The following is an 18,184-nucleotide window of genomic DNA, read 5'->3' on the forward strand; positions in this document are numbered from 1 at the left end:
CTTAGAGATGAAAAGCGTTGGGCGCCTACTGTTAACAAACCGACAGCTTTGTTTTGCGTCGCCATTGTGTTTTCCAACGCATAGTTTCACCTGGCTACCCAGACCACGGGACTGCTTGGACTTTTAAGCGATGATTTTACCTCTTATTTATTTAATGTTGCGTGGAACTCATGTTTGAGAAAGTTAATAGTTCCAATATCGGAATAAACAACGACGCCACGCTTTAAATTCTGTCCAATTTCACACGACAATAACAGTACGTCACATCTTCAAACGTTTCTGTTGTCTGTGACATCACGACACACCAGGCTGCTCCGTGAGTACGTCACAGGATGCATTTTCAAAACGCATTCGTCTGTGGGGCATTGCAAACAGAAAATCCTTTTAGGGAACAGTCTTCAAAACTGTTCTTGTGTTTCAGAAAACGCTGAATTGAAAAACTGGCTTTTGATTTTCTTGTAACACAGCCTTAAGGTAACAAAACAAAACAAAAAAACAACAACACTGTGCGGTTAGTAAACACGCACAAAGAGAAACTGACAGTCGTATTAAGATCTGAATCTGAAATGATTATGCCGCAGCGACAAGTATCATACTAGACATGGCTAGTCAAAAAGGTGAAGGAAGAGAACAGGCAGCTCTGTCAAAGGTCAAACACACATCGCCTTGTGTAGCACGTAGGGGTGGGAAAGGAGAATAGGGGTTTTATGCAGAACCAGCAACTTGAGGCTACAACAGCCAGCCCCGAAAACGTGAGTGGCATTTATTATTAACAGCAATCCGCGAATTAGGCCTGTTTACTGTTTTAGCATGCACTTTTTTTTAGCGGATTAGGACTAAAGCTTTCCAGAGATTCTCTTTTTCTTCCGCATCCCTCCCTTTCACCACTCACCTACCCACACAACTCTTCTTCAGTCTCGTACAACGCTGCAAGGCTGGCAGTGCACCCCGGTAAGAGTCTAGGGCCAGTATCAAAAGCCCAGGGATTAATTTCTGAGGGTGACGACCTCTTGCAGTTAACACTTTCAAGGAAGTTGCACCACGAGCCGCTATTACCCGCTGATCCCCCTATGGGGGGCTAAGGACTTATCGGAGTGCACGCGCCAGCCAGGTCCAGCCGATCTCCGCAAAAGCACGTCCCGTCACAGACGCTTACCTGAGCCGACAGATAAGTAGAAACGATAAGCGACTCTGACAAGCTGGTGATTTTGAGGCTAGACGCAGGCGATGGCTTTTTGGATTCGTTTGAGAACACGAGAGGGCAGCCTATCTGCTGAAAACGACGCACACGCGCACGCACGCACAGTTCTTGTTACTTATCGTGTCTTTGTGTCAGCTGCACCAGAGGCGGATAGCGGGTGGCAAGAGGCTGGAGGGTGGCTGATGGTGTAACACGCTATCTGGGGTATAACACGATAATGTTACACGTCTGACCGTCGGAACATCGCCAGAGAGCTCGGGGTATCACAGTCTGTGGTGTGTGTAGCAACCTCGTAACATCGTAATTGGCTAGTTAGTAAACAAGGTCGCTTTTATAGCAGGGAAGCTTTTATAGAAGGTAGCTAATTCAAAATCAACGCCAGTTACAGAACTGCGATGAGCTTTTCTCTCTTCACAAATGGTCAGCTTGCCTTATCTCTAGAACTAACTCATTGAATAAATACTTTATATTTTTTCCTTTATTCCTCTCTTGGTTGAAATATGTTTGTATTGAAGTGCGTTTGGGTTAAACATGTTTCAGTGCGATGGTTGCATGTACAAAGGAAGCACAGCTTGCCTGACAATGCCATTCTCATTTCCTCCCTCTCTCTCTCTGGCACCAATCCAACGTCATCTCGTGACGTGTGCCGCTGAAGTTTACTTACCAGACACCAGCACAAAAGGGACGAGGCTGACCCCAGTACCGGCACCTCTCGTGATGGAAGCGGCAAGACATTAGCCTTCTGTGCATTAGCCTATTAGGCGTCCTACCGAGTCCCGCCAGCCACGGCCATTACATTAACTCTACCGAGCCACGGTCTCTACATTAACTCTACAAAGCCACGGCCTCGTTTCCGGGAATCGCTGAGCAGAGATGGTACTTGGTCTCTGGCCTGCAGCAAGCAGGCGGTACCAGCAATCGCACTTGCAGCACAGCGCACTGCAGCGGCTAAGTCTTCGTGCGGCGGCACAATGGCCAGGGCCTTCTAGTCGAGAAACCCACCCTGTGAATCTTCCAGAATCTTTGATGCCAAGTCTCTATGCTCACCAGGGGTCATGGGTGAAGACTAGGGTATCCTGCCGACCACGAGGTTTCCTTACCTTCCAGCATAGCTAAGTCCTACGAGAGGAAAACAACAGTGGGAAACCAGGGTAATCAAGAAAAATGAGAACAGGGTCGAGATCGAACTTTTAAACCAGCACCTGTTTATATAAATAATATCCTTGCACGAGATGAGGATGTGTCCCTGCCTGATTATAAGTCTCGACTTAATGACCAGTACTAAGCAATTATACAGCCTTTTCGTCCTGTATTACTCATAAACATTTAGTGGTAAATCATGTCAATGATTTTAATATTCAGTTTGTCTTCACGTTCTATTTATTACATTAGTTAAGGATATAGAAGTTGCCTGGGTTAGTGCTGATGAGCATGCGTGCCTCACAAAAGAAAAAAAAAACCCGGGGTAATCTTTTTATTATTATTATTTCTTCTCTTTTCGTTTTATTATCATGGTGCACAAGGATGCCGAGGAGCACGAGGGTGACTGACACAGGCGGTCAGATATCAAAAGCGGCAAAAATTTCGGGTTAACAATAACCAATGTAGCGTTAAATAAATCGACAGACAGGAATCAGCAGGATTCATAATAACATCCCAAGTTGCTTTTGATGTTTATTCTCAATCGTCTGATGCGAATATATCTTTTAAGAAATAATTAATGGAATTATCTTTATGACAGTACATACACATACACGGACATTCAGACATTCACACGCGCATACACCTAAAAACGAAATAAAAAATAATATCACAAATAACTTTAACCCCAAAACTAATCATTCTAGGAGAACTTACAGACAGACATCCCATAAAGACAAAAGAGGGATTCCAACATTAGGTCCTGAAATAGGTTTCTGCACAGTCCAAGCCCGATGCCCGGATAAGAACCTAACTTACGCCAGGAAATGACTGATGGCGCTAAGCAGGCTTCAATCAATGATGCCAAAACTCTGGAACACACGGACAAGCCACGACCTTTATGGTACCAACTGCGACATGATGGATGTTCGGGACCAGACTGCACGTCCGAAAATAACCCTGTCGGGCGCCATCTTCAACAGAAGCAATTCACGTTTTTTTAAATTAGAAAAGTCTTTTGACTAGCAGATTTAAGGCTGTTCGTCCATTTCGGGATACTCAATTTCCCTTTGTCTGTAAAATACAAAAACTCACAACAAAAACGTTTGCTTGTTAAACAAAAAGAAAAAAAAATCTACACAGTGTTGTGAAGCTGAATTCAAGACTGGAGGACCGCAAGTTTTTATCTAGTGATTGGACAAGACACTCTTTTCCCAGATTTGTGTAAATACCCCCCTTCCCATCCTTTTGTTTCGAGATACATGCCTTCAAAGTCCGCTATATATACAAATAGGTCACAATCGTAATGCCTCCTTTAAAAACACAATCATATCAAATTACTATATGGATCCAGGTCACCCAATGTCTGAGACCTTGGTAACTTGAAAGTATTCATGCACAATCCTGAAGCTTCCATTGTTGTCCTATTTCAGTGAATGGACATGTTTGTATGGCATGTATTTCGAATATAGTATATTCACCTACTTGTGCCTTATGCTCCACTGGGGGCGAATAGGAACAAGAAGAAGATATTCACCTACATTTGGGGAAACAGTATTTTGTACTAAGATTTACCAAATTATCACAAGAAATATGCACCCTACTAGGCTTTAAAGGCGAAATTCGAGTGCAGCACGAGTCGGGGATAGGAAAGTCTGTCGAGGGACAAATTTCGACTACAGCTGACAATAAATTTCGCTACTTCGATAAGGATTATACTTAAAGAGAGGATTCTCAGGATGCTCACAGGCTATGGATTTGTGAACTGCGTCTCAGAACAGCATCGATGTGAACCTACTTTCATGAAAATCAATGACGTGTCCAACATTTGCTCTGCTGCCAAGAAAGAGACGAATGGACAGAGAGAGGCAGAGGGAGGGTCCGATCGAGTGAGAGAGTGGGAAAAGAAGGAAAGAAGGAAGGAATGGACACTGCGGTAAGCGGAACGTGTCATGGAAGTCTATTTTCTTCGTCTATTTAAAAGTAGTAAGGAAAGCTTACCATATTTTGTCAATACTTGAAAATGTAGTAATGAGAGGATTTGTATTTTTAAGCTCAGGTAAACGTTATTCCATGCCTATATGTAAACACCTGAAATCGTTTGCGCCATCTGCAGTCCAGCTGTTCAACCTTTGATGAAGTGTCAGTAATATGTGTGTGTGTGTGTGATGTTGAAGGTGCGCACATGAATATTCTTTACGTAAGATTTTTTTGTTTTATTTATATAACATTTGCTCATATTTTTCACTGCTGACATCTTCTAATGCTGCACTTTGTAACGAACTTTATTTCTTATTTTTATTTCTCTTACTTTTGAGACAAGAGCACGTCCCTATGTTCAAATCGCCCACTGGGACAAATAAAGTTGGTCATTGTCATTGTGTGCACTAAAACCTGTTCAAAGCAGGATGGACAGAACAAAGGCAGTACTTTTATCACTCACGCAACTGCTGACTGTCACCAGACTGTGATATTTTCAAAATCCGATCTCGCAGAACCTCGGGCTTTACCCGAGATTACATGACGTCAGCAGAACTATTTACAGACTCTTTTTTCACGTACGCTTCGATTCATTCGGATGGCAGTAGTCTAGAAGAATATTACCCGCCGCACCGAATCGTTTAGCATGGGTATGTAACTCCCGAGAATCCTGGCACACAGACGCAAGGCCGGCAGCGTAAACGTAACTTCCGGTACGTCTGGACATGTTAAAAGGCCCGCCGACCGTCAAGCAAAGTTGAGCGCACAAGCTATACAAAACCCTGCTGGGCCGAGACTTCCGACACTCTAACGATGCGCAGGAGCTCAGTCGCTGGGCTGGAAAAGGAGACGGAAATGACGACATGAAGTCTCAAAGGTCACGCAGGTCAGCTATCCACTGCCAGGGTAGCTTCGACGGCTCTGATGGTTAGCCAAGACGAGACTATAGTCCGTTTACATCGAGCTGGGCTCATTTTAATAATGTGACCAATAGCAGGTCCGCTAAATGACCATGTGACCTGCTAATGCTTACGGTTTCACACTTACCCACCATCCTTTCTCTCTCTCTTGTTGTGCCTGTAGCGGTGCCAGACACACTCAAGTCGGGAAAGCGGAAGGACCTCAAACGGAAGGCTATTTAAAAAAGGTAGAAAGGAGGCAATGTTTAAAAAAGAAAACCAGTCCTCGTAGGCATCTGACAAGTCGTACTTGATGCCCCATACATAGATCTTTGTCACTTACTTCCCCTTCTGAACCGGCTAAACCCACGTTACACGTTTATTTCTGTTCCTGTGGCCTTCAAAACATCCACGTGCATTTAACCTTTTAAATGCAAAAGTAAGAGAAGCAAGATGGCGTAACATTTCGTTCTTTCTTGCAGCCAACTTGTGTGTCACATTGGGATTAAAAGAATCCCTCCATGATAGCAAAAATTTATGGAAATTAGGACACATCACAATCGTAAAAATAACCGGAAAATCTTTCTTTCATCGTCGTTTTTCCTATTCAGCTCGTTGTGCAAGCCTCTTATACTTAAAAAAGAGGGTCTTTGTCGACATCTTCAAAACTGTAGAGAAAACTGTACTCATTTTTATTCCGTGCTTATTATTACTTGATATTACAATGTACATGTCAATATATATGCACTAAAGCCTGTTGAAAGCAGGATGGAGGGCACTAGCACGACTTCTTTTATTATTCACGAAACATAAAAATTACAAAGAATGCGTTAAAAATTACATGACAGGTATCTTTCACTAATCTGAAACTAGCCTGGGTAGTGGGTACCTGGCCTTGCCAGGGTTGATTTCTGTCGCTAACAGTTTTGTATTTGATTTTATTGTCAACTTCTGATCGATCACTTTATTCAAGTCAAGCCTATTCATATGCAGCGAAAAGTGAAATACTTGTTTCCTTCGTGCCCCTGTAACATGACCGGCTGACAGCTCATTTCATCAACCCTGACGTTTGGAGTGAACAGTGGAGGGATATAAATATGGCAGTGGTGCCATCCGCCAAGCAAAATCTCTCAACAAGCTAAACTTTTTTTCCCTGGCAAAATTTGTTTCTGTAACTTACCCGCCCACCCCATTCCCAAATCCCTTATGAGTACACGCTCAGCCCCGCCGTGCCCCGCAACACTACCAAAGGCCTTCCGTCCTTGCTGCTAGACCCTGAAGGACTATAGCTTCCCCCTCAGGGTCTGATCCGGGGCTATCGACATTTTGCTGGGTTCACGGGAGTCAGTGCGGTTTTCTTGCAGGCGGCATCGAGACTTGGGTGAAGGGTGAAGTCCTAGTCAGCGCCCACCCTCGGCCACGTCATGCAACGACCTCGGTGAGAGACTGGGCGGGTGCTAACTAGCTGACTGCTAAATAATAGCCTGACTGTGCACCTGTCTTCCCACAATTCTTTTTGTCTAGTTCAAGCGCTGTGTTGCAAATTGACAAAAAATTAAAAAAATTAAAATGGATGGGTATATGAAGATGCAGATGGGGTAAGGAAAGTTGTCAGCACAATAAGAGGAACTGCAGCACAGTACACGCGGATAACAAGGGGACCGCACGCGCACGTGAAAGCAGCGCCACTGATGGTTCTCGTTTACTATGTCTGGGTCTTTTCTCACGCGCTGAGTGAAACCTCACGGAAGTCCAGGTAAGTACTTTAACGCCTCGTTAGTCGGGCAAATGTCTTGTCGAATGTTTGACCAAGTCTAAAGGCCATTAGGGTCAACAGCCTGGAGACTAACGTTACAAACATCTGAACTATTATCAACATGCAAACGCAGCTGCCAATACAATGGCACTTTGGGGGGTTACTTTAGAGACTGGGCACTTTGCCTACCTAAGAACGACTTTGGTCTAACGTCGACACATGTAGTTGTTTGTGTGTGCAGATGAATGTACGTCCACGAGTGCTAGGCGCCATGCTAGAAAGTTCTCTGATATAATAACAATAATCGACCTGTCCCCTGAAATAGCAACTGGGACTACGCGATTGGTGGGGTCATGGTGCCCCCTTCCACAAAAAGAAAACGGAAGACATAAGCAAGACAAATATTACAGATTTACTGACAAACACGAAAAATAATCATTCAACCAAAGATTGTTTTCTAGCGCCAACAATGAAAAATAATACTAAGGAAGGAAAGGAGGAAATGAGATGAAATATGAGCTCGTTATATACATATTGAGAGAGGAAACATGAGCGATATATATATTTAGATAGTGGAAAGATTTGCTCGTCGTATTTATATTGAGAAACAGGAAATAACAACAATATATTGAGAGAAAATATAAGTTCGTTATGTATAGATAGAGAGAGATATAAAAAATAAAAAGATGTGACGGAGATGGATCACGAAGCGGAAGACACTTTTTTTTTAATCCGACGGAGCGAAATCGCATCATCTCTGATGACAAACTGATAATATTTGCAAAACTTTTCACAGGGGGAGGATACAAATATCTCGCAATAATGTGGTGCGGTCTCTAATATTAGCTTGCTGCAGGCATAGATATCCCCCGATAACAGAAGAAAACGAAAGACGCAAACAGCGGGTATCAACGTGCTGTCTTGCCATACACCCGCCCCCACGCCCTGCCATCAGTGCAACATGTTATCTTGCCATAAAGTTTTCCATAATACCCTGCCATCAGTATCACGTGCTGCCGTCATACAATCCCTGCCATCCGACTTGCCACCCTGTTTACTCTGCATTCTTGACACATTTGTCTTGCTTTGAAGTGCCAACCCTTGCTACGACCCAGACAAAAGATGGCACGACATCCCGTCAGCTGATGTACCCCGAAGATACTAGATTAATCTAATCCTTGCATTCCATGCGTGGCCTTACGCCATCTGTTCCCACCATTTTGTTCTTCAACCACTAATACACTTAAAACACGAGAGACAAATGAGGGTATTATTCAGCGCATGCGCAGTACATGCTGGTCAGTGGTTAAAGCAGGATGCAGGGTCGGCCCTTCAGTTGTTTTTAACCGAGACATGAGCGTAAAGAGAAAGGGTGAAAAGATTACCCCCCCCCTCTCCAACACACACACACACACACAAAAGTGGGGGAAATTTTTCCTATCATTAATAGGAGCCTGTTCGCATTTTAAGTGCATAAAATGTATTGGGCAAAACACACTGAAAAAATAGTTGTTGTTTTAAGCTTGCTATTTCTTAAAATCTCACATAATTATTAAATTAGGTTTACTGTGCTAATCAATAAATATGCCGCTCATCGATTAGCTACTGTGCATCTTTGGATGAAATGATGAAAACGACTTTTTTTCTTAAACGCTCCACCCCTTCTGTCTACTGCTTCTTACTCGGGAAGAAAAGTGTTGATAGTAAGTAGCAGGCGACAAATGTTCTTTCCGCCAGCCCACAGCTACCGGTGGAAGACTGAGACACAGGAACACAGTGCATGGCCTTTCGTGCATCAACCAGACTACTAAGTCGCGCTTTGCTTCAACTGTTGGCTTTGTTTCCTTTACCTACAACCTTCGGCAAGAGTGGGCAACCGTGAAAGTGGTTAAGAAATTCTCTTTGACTTAAATCACTTTTTCCATGTCAATGAAAGCTGAAATCGCGAAAGTAGAAGACGATGACAGAGAAGGAACGATACAAACCAAGTCACACATACGTTCGCCACACCACCCACCCTTTCTTGGAGTGCACGCCTCTCTAAGAAAACTGCTAAATTCTGATTGGCTGTTGCCACAGGACACCGATATAAACGAAGGACCATCATTTCTCTTCCCTGAACAAAATCCCCACCTCCCGAAACCCCCGAGGGACACTTAGCTGCACTCAGTCATTGCGACTTCTCGTGTCTCTGCCAAGTTCTGCTCCAGATGACTCGTATGTCACGTGCTTCTGTCTCAGAATAAATTGTAGTTTACAGGATTGCAAGTGATAATTCTGACAACACCGAACATTCTCTGAACAATTACCATGTCTAAGATTAATATATGGCAGTTGCAAACATTCCAAAGAATGGTCACTGATTAAAAAACGGTTTCGGGTCTTAGGGGTCCGGAAGCGAGTGTATGATTCCTATCTGGACCACGCATGCGCAGACCATAATGTTTAATTTTTCCATTATTCTTTGCAATAAAAATACAGTATCTAAAAAAATAAAAAAAAAACTTAACTGTTGTCTGCTTCCGGTGAATCTACTATAAAATGGAGTGGATTTTACTATGCTTTAGGGGACTTTGTTAATGTGTGTTGGAGACTGTGTGTTGGTTAACTGTGTCTGAGACTGTATGTTAACTTGTTTGCATGACAAGTGTGCACAAAGCAGCTTTGTGTTTGGGGTGTTATGTTTGTGTTATGGGCAGAATGCTTGCGTAGACTAAACGTTGGGCTGGGGTCAAGGTTTGTTAGACTGGCAAACGCGGTCAGCGGTTCACGAATGTGTAGAGCAGGTCAGTAGCAGAAGCGAGCGGGAAAAATACAATGGCGTCCTGGGAGCCTCGTTTTCCTGGTGTTAGTTTGTCTTCTCTTGCACTGACCGTTTTCGGGCGACAAGCGAACATGGCTGGCCACAACTCTCGCCGTCAAGTTTGACAAGACGCTGGACACGCCCTCAATGGCGCTCGGTCTTGTAAACAAGACAGGGTGTCCGTCATCGCTAGTGACACCCCTGACAAACACATGACATCTGCTGGCGGTTCCGCATCAGCAGGTTCCCCTTTGCCTCGGTTAACATTGGGCTACAGTCCTGCATTTTCCAGACCTCAACTGTTCTTTGTTGTGCAGTCTCCACCCTATCACCCGTGTTTGACCAGCGAGTCTTCGCTCTCACCTTCTGGTCACTACGAGCCGTGGGACAGCTCTTCTGGACCTTCTTCTCCGCTACACCCCCTTCTACAAATGACTGCTAAGTACTTTCCGCCTGCTGTCGGTCTCTAGGGCTGACTGTCAAGTACCCTTCGGTACCTTCTTGGGACGGTGGCCATCTCCCTGCGCTGACTTCCAAGTACCCTCCGGCGGTGTCTCCGCCAAGAGTTCCTCTGTTTAAAAGACGCCGAGGACGCCCTTGCAACCACCACTTAACCTCGCTTCCATGGTGTCCAACTAATCAGCTAGCCGGCCGCCTGCCACTGGACATCTCTCACCGGACATCGCAGAGTGTGGAGAAGTCATGAGATTGTGAAATATGACAGTTATCTGTCACGTGCTACATGACCTGCCGCAGTTTCAAACATTCGAGGATGTTGATACTATATTTCGAATAAAGTACACACAAACACACATACAGTCAGCCGAAACAGGGCATAACTCGATAGGGTATGGGGTAGAGGAATTATGCAACGGAGGAATGGACAAAGAGAAATGTTAAGCACACAACACTTGTTGACGAGCGGGAAGCCATCTTTATCATTTCTCACTAGACTCGGTATGGCAGCTTTCCCCGCTTTCCCACCATCCCTTCCATTTACATCCACTTTCTCCATCATCATTCCTCCTTTCCCACTGCCCCCCATCCCCTTCCCACAAAAAAACAAACAAAATCGAGTGTCATTAGCATCCAGTCTCTGCTTGTGTTAATGTCTGTGCAACTTTCTTTTTTAAACCTCTTTTCTTATTTTTTTCCCCATTCATTTTCTTAAATTTTTTTGTTCTTTATTTCTCCTTTTCTGGTTTTTTTTCCTTCTCTCTAGTTGCGTGACCTCCCACAGCCCTCGCTAAAATTAACTTGTCGCAAACCACAGGCACCACACAAGCCTTTGCCCTGTTGCCTCGTTTCACGACAGAAGATACAACGAGGGGCAAAGCCTGCTGGATTTCAAGGCCGCGCTTTGCTCTGTCTGTGGAAGATAAATGGTCCATGGAACATTAACCTCTCGGTCCCCCGCGAAAAAAGGGGGGAAAATGTTGGCTGGGGGCGATGGAGGAGTCAGATGCGCATGCATTTTAAAAGACTATCGAACAGATGGCTAAGCTGTGCAGTTACGAAAACAAATTATGTGCGTTTTGGCGAAGAGAAAACAATCATTTCAAGACTATTTAATGAGACGAGGAATGGAAATGTAAAACATCGAGGGGCCGGCGAAGGAAGCGCGTGGGGCGTATGGGTAGCGTCCCCTGACAGAAGACTGGTAAGGTTCCTGACTCACGGTTTCCAGTAAAATAATGGTAAAGGACTGTCTGCCATCCTTGTCTTTCTGTCTGAATTAATGACTGAAAACGGGACTTGTGTACAGCAGAATTATCTGGGTACATTTTATACCCAGATCTCAACTTCTGAGAAACAAAACATGGACACATTTGCTGTAAGCTAGTGGATGGTGGCTACATCAAGAATGTAGACAACCAGACCCGGTGGTATTAAGACGAGGTAAGGAAAGTGGCAGGAAAACGAGGTGAATAAGGTCAGCCATCAAGAAGAAATTGCAGGAATATTCCAAGCACACCGCAGACATCTTCAGTACTGTTTATTGCCAAGTTGTGTTCCTTCTGTCGCCCCTCCACCTACCCACCCTCAGCCAATCCACAAGCTACGACCGCGGCTATTGCAAATACCTTCATTACTTTGAACCCACGGAATCGGAAACAGCAAAACAGGATGGACAGACATAAAAGACAGCTTAGTGTCTTGTGTCGTGTGGCATCGATCCTCCGAGCGATTAAAGCTTATTCCTCGGAATGTCGGAAGGATGAAGGAGGGAAAACAAAAATCGAAAACAAAAAGTGCGCCCAAAAGAACGTTAAATGTCAGGGTCCTGTAAGAATGAAGGTTATCTCCCTTATGTTCAAGCTTGCCATGACGGTGGTCTGCAAATGACATCCACCGAGTCTCCACGCTTTCCACGCACAAGCGAGCAAGAGAGAAAGAGAGAGACAAGCGACATAAAACTGCAATTTAAAATGCTGCTGCAATTTCATCTCTCGGCAGAGTCGGACTGCGTAATGGCCGCACTGGGGGAATCCCGACCGTTATGCTCATTCCGTGTGTCAGGAAACGGCCCCGCTGCAACAGATTAGAGTTGCAGAACTTTGTCGCCGCTAAAGCTCAATCTCACCACCACTGCAACCGCCACAGCAGATCAGTCTTATTAACCTCTGCTTCGTACATTCTATGCAACAGTGGCGCCGTCTGCTGCAGACAGTTTCGCTGGGGCGGTCACCACAGTCTGGCACACTTGTTCGTGATCAGCGTCATCAATCTCTAGCCATTAACAACTGCTCTACCGCTGCCGGTAGGCTGTCCGTTGCCGCAGCTCCTTGTCGCTTTTTACGGACTACTGATGGCATCAGTTCCAAAGCTACCACAATGATAGTAATCAGTAAAAGTGTCTCCATAATGACAAGTATTGACCAAGATTTATGCCATCCCTTTAAAAGCCAGACAACAAACCAACCCACCATAGACGAATAAAATATGTTAACAAATATTCATAAATGACAAGCAGATGCATTGCCAGCACCGTAGAAAAAAAGTTTGTATGGACTTTTTTGGGTGTGAAAGAGGAGGGGAGAGCCCCTACTGAAATCATTATCGAAAAATGGACCAATATCCATTATCTGAAGGCCTGGAATTGTTCGCGTCGAAGAAATGGACCATCCGGCACCGCTAGCCACTTCTGGACACTGGTCACTTTATGGAGGCACGTTTCGCTGCCACAGGGTCGGACAACCCTTCAGCACGTGGGACAAGGCGCGGACAGGACCCTGACGTTGTTATCTGCCGGACAGCTAATGATGGGGAAAATCCCCCTGTCGCCAATCAGCCCGCGAACACGAAGGCAGAAAGCCAGGGGGTGACGACTCAGGAGACTTGGGAAGAGGGGGGATCAAAGGGGAGACAAGCATCAGAGTCGTGGTATCGAGAAACTTATTAAATTTCTCTCTCTAAATCAGGAGCAAGAACTAAGTTCCCGGTAAACCTTTTCTCTTTTTTTTTCCTATTAGGAACAACCGATAAAAAGGTTTACGCTTCTTTCTTAACTTGTGATAACCAGGAACGGGTTAGGGTTGATGTGATAGAACCCTGATAACCAACATGTTACTTAGGAAAACAAGATGGTGTCTGCTGGGCCTCACAGCAGGAAGCTTGAAAGATTAATGTGGACAGGTGCAAATCCAGGAAGTGAACCCAGCGACCTCTGTCTTCTCAGTATCTCACTGTTTTACGTCGTAAATAATTATAGTCCACACGAGTTCAGAACTAGACTTGTATCTCAAGCTATTTCAGACATGGGTTTAAAATATATATCGCTTATACATGCAAAAGTTTTATGGGTAAGAAAAACTTGAAAATAAACAGTTGCCTCGAATCTTTTCTGTTGCGCGTATTATGGCTGAGGAGGTTATACACAGAGGACATTACAGCCAGAAAATGAGATCATATAGAAGGTGCACTCCTTCTGGGTGTCGTTTTTGTGGTGAAAATGAATTGAAGGTGTCCAGTAAATACTGGTGCTTCAGTGAAAGAAAAATCTAATTGTCTGAGGTGCTAAAAATATCTACTGAGCTGTAGAGCTTATGACAGGATCAGAAATACTTTCCTTCTCTTCATCAGAAAATGTATTTCAGATACGTTTATAAAGAATGTGCCACACACACATACAAAACATATAGAGACCAAGATGGGAGAGAGAGAAAGAGAAAAGAAAGTACAAAATTAGTGACGTCCAGAGGCCAGCAAGTGCCGATTGCAGAAGCTTCCCGCTCATAATCTCTCAGTTTTTCCTTCTGCAACATTTTTGCGCCAAGGGCGGGTGGGCAGAAGAGCGGAAACACCTCGCCACGCTCTGTCATTATCCGCCATTTTGCACTAGCGCGCGCCACTAGCCATTAGCCTCCTCGCACTGAGGTTGTGGTGAGGACAGCGCTGGCGCTGCTGCAAGGGCATTTCTTTAAAATAAAAAAAAAACAAAAAACACAAAAAAACAGAGGGAGGTGGGGAGGAACAAAACTGGCAAAACACCGGTAACGACTCCTGTTAAAAGTGACTGTTACCATGCAAATGACCTGAGTGCTCACTAAGCCTACAGATAATTACTTGAAAGTAAACTTTTTAAACATCTGATACAATTTTGATGACAAGCTCAGGAGAAGAGAGTATGTTCAAATCTTCCCATCAAAATGGGTTTTCCCTGGTTTTACTTCCTGGTGTTGTTTTTCGTGTACTTTTGTTTTCAAATACACTTTTTTGTAAAGTTATTTTTATAACAAGTTCGCTGGACTTGTGTGACTAGGACTTTGTATATAAAACAGAAAGAGAAAGAGAGAGAGAGAAAGCAGAAAAAGACAATCTTACTATTTCTACAACGGCTTAGGAACAAAATTTCAAGAAAGGGGTATAAATAAAAATGTTGTACATAAACAAACAACACACTTGGTTATCTTTTGTACAACAGTTTGATTCAACAAATGCGACACATATTTATATCATGCAAGAATTGACGAGAACGTGTCTACGATTTCAACAAGACCTGTAAATGCATTTCACAAAAAATGGGTTAAGAGTGCACATTGTAGAAGAGAAAATAAATCATGTCTTTAACGATTTTACAAAAAATAAAAGAAAGCGCACCGTATGACCCCTCTTCCTCCACTTGGAAAACTGGGAAAACCTAACCTACAGTAAGACTCCTATAACTGGAAACAAACAAAAAAAGCACAAAAAGGATCGCAGCTATGAAATCACTAACTCCTACCCCTGTAGAGACTGAGCGGAGGTAGAGCAAACCGAGGAGTAGGGTTGTACCTCTACTTCATAACTACCAGAAAGCTTTTTCTGAGGCGCAGTGCGTAGGTAGCTTATAAAACATCTCTTTCTAAATGTGTTTTTTTTTGTTTAATAATCAAGCTCCGGGAGATTGCAACAAAATCTGGGTCTTTAGGAATGAGGTCCATGTATGGCATGATGGCAATTTGGGAACGGGGGACTGCGGGGACGGAGGTCCCCCCAAAAGGCCCCAGATTCCATTTCCTGTGTTCAAACGATCGCGAATGCCTCACAATTGTGTGGCTTTTAATGTCCCAACGCCCTTGTCACGACTTCACGTGAGCAAACACGAAATTAACTTCTTATTCTGTGCTACAAATGATGAGAAATTCTTTGTTTCTGCGTCAGGTTACTCTTCATGCGAGCAATTTAAAAAAAAAAAAATCCGGTGAATTCTTCTTACACCTTTCGTGTTCGTTTACCGGCCTTGGGAAATGCCGATCGGTTTAAAAGAGACTCATTAAAAGTTTCGCGTTTCATTTGCCGTCTAGATGAAGATGAAAGGATAATGTTACCGCCTTGGCCTTAACGTTGGATTACACACGGTAAAGACAGTGCCGGAGGAGCAATTAGTATCTGCACGCAGTCCTGACTCCACTAAAACATTGAATTTACACATCAAATAAAAAGCAGCTAAAGGGATTTAGCTAAGAATGCGATCGTTCTGCTGGTTTCCTAAAGGGCAAAAACGTTACAGCCACGAAGCCTCGTTTCCATTTCGATGCTGGAATCTTTCGGGCGGAAACTGCAGAGCAACAAGCTATCGCTGTCTGTTAGCCGATGGAAATTGTGCTACCTGCTTTCCTAAATTGTGCTTTTTTGTTTCAATCAATTTGTTTTCTAGTCCAATATTTGGGACAACATATTAAACTCGAAGAATAGTTCTTGTTTTTTTTTTCATCATCCTCCTCGTTGTCGTCATTGTTATTGTTGGGAAAAGTAAAATTATTGTACAAAATCATTAAAACTTTCACTTGTGCCTTTATAATGGATGAAAACATTCACTCAGCATGTTTTTGAACCAATAAAAGTACTCTTTCTGACACACCATTGGCACAATCGCACAAGCAGCGGTTTAGGCAGACTCAGACATGGACATTAAGCAGACATGGGCTCAAGCTTCAGAAGATGGAATGAGGAAAGACAAACAGACAAACACAGAGAAAAAGCAGCACAGACTGCTCAGTCTACAAGTCGGCATCAGTGTCACAAGAAGTGCAGTCGTGCAGACCTTATCGGTCAACGGACATTGGACTCACCTTCACTAAAGGCTACGACGATGAATTTGAAACCCCGACCCACTGGGCCATCTGAGTCTGTTCTGAAAGGGAAAAAACCACAATTCCAATCAAATAATATTGAAAATTTAAAACAAACAAAACTAAAATTACTCCTATATTGTAGCTGAAAACGGCATTTCATGCAAGAGTACGTCTAAAAAGTAATCAATTGCGTTTTAATTAATCAAATCCTTGCGTTCCCTAAGAAACTATACGCCGATTTACAGGGCTGACATACATCTCTTGATCATGGCCGAGTGTTATCCGAAGCATAATTCAGAAAGCAGATGCCCTGGTTATCTTTGACATTGGCAGGAGACAAAACCTAGAGATTTTTTTTCTACCAGTGGACAGTGTCTGGAGGATACAGAATGAAACTTTTGTGAACGTTTCGAGATGTTTTAAAATGTATTGTCTCTCAACCCAAGCATGCCTCAGTGTCTACTTTTAAATACTACTGTCAACCGCATAAGTAAAAGATTAAAGTATGAGTGTGTTTTATTCCTTGCTCATTGTTAAAGGCTCGCTCCTCTAAGCCCCGCTAGTCGCTCGTGTGTGGGCTAAACGCTTGTCTAACTTCGTTTGCGAGCGCGGCAACTCGGTTTGGTGGACGACAAGATGTGAGCGACCTGATGATGTCAGAACACCAAGATGACTCTCGTTTTGCTCGGCTCTGAGGAAATGACTCACGCTCGCCAATCATATTGTTATGGCGGTACTTGCCTCTCCCCCTCCGTGTCTCAATTTTAGTTTCACTAACTCAACATCGAATTGAGGGGAGTACCGCTTTAGTCATGGCTCGTCAACCCCCCACTTCCCCTCCTTCCACTACTACCTCACACACATCAGTCTGGTTTTTGCTAAGCTTCCCTAGCGGGGTAGCGTAGGTGCTCGATACAAACGAATATTGAACTTCGCTTACAACAAACAACATCTTTCAAATAAATAAAAAAGATAAATAATTAATCGGGTCGCACGAACATCGGGTAAAGAGAAGAAATATATTCGTGGCTTTTGAAATCGATTATCGCTGTTGTCATCGGTGGTGGCCATCTTAGCTCTTCCTCCAGTATAAATTCTCAACTCGAACTCAGAACTCCAGAGAGAGGATGACAGGGGGAGGGAATGTGAGAGGAAACAAGGACGACCACTCCAGCAGAGCCGTTGAGCAGGCCTGACCCCGCTGGGCGCTTCTTGTGGTACCAGTGAGCCAGCGCGGCCCCGAGGTCCGTGTAGTGATGTCGTCGGGGGTCTCCCGATGAGCGATCGTCAACGACGGACTTTGCTCTGAAGTGGCATCGCCCTCGCCCACTTTCGCCGCTTTGATCCCCCGCCCAAACACCTGAGGGCTAAGGAAGCGAAAACTGAGACACGGGGTATTGCTGGTTCTTAACATTGCCGCGTAAATGATTTGCTGAAGGCCCTACCTCGCTGGACACATGTGTTATGTCCAGCTATTTTGACAGTTATAATTTTATATTTTTAAAAAACTACCACATAGTGTCACATATTCAACAATGTACGTGCCTGGTTACATACCAGCTAGGATAATTAATTGGGTTTTAAAGGATGAAAGTTACATCGATGTCTGCAAAAACGAGAACCATTCGGGTTGATCTTTAAGGGCCCTTCTTCACTAGACAAATATAAATATGGACGAAAGTTTTTACGAGAAGAATTTATTAAAACTTGGTCAAAAGGTTTGGTCACATTTATCCGGTTAAGAATGAGGCCCCTACTCATAGTTCGCGCCAGATCACGTGACTTCATTAGACAAAAACTCAGGATCCGAGGATGCAAAATTACTTCACTATTCATAAAGTGTATAAA

At 43.9% G+C, this 18,184-nt stretch overlaps 1 protein-coding gene across 3 annotated transcripts in view; it reads right to left on the reverse strand.

Moving 5' to 3' along the window:
• The window catches only part of LOC112576901, a 132,705-nt gene that overhangs the window by 48,911 nt on the left and 65,610 nt on the right, over positions 1-18,184 (reverse strand). For all 3 annotated transcript variants that reach the window (XM_025259759.1, XM_025259760.1, XM_025259758.1), the window contains exon 4: positions 16,334-16,395. In XM_025259759.1, the coding sequence (XP_025115544.1) occupies positions 16,334-16,395 (62 nt within the window). The remainder of the gene's footprint in view (positions 1-16,333; positions 16,396-18,184) is intronic.

This window comes from Pomacea canaliculata, linkage group LG12, assembly GCF_003073045.1.
Source record: "Pomacea canaliculata isolate SZHN2017 linkage group LG12, ASM307304v1, whole genome shotgun sequence".
Classification (NCBI taxonomy): domain Eukaryota; kingdom Metazoa; phylum Mollusca; class Gastropoda; order Architaenioglossa; family Ampullariidae; genus Pomacea; species Pomacea canaliculata.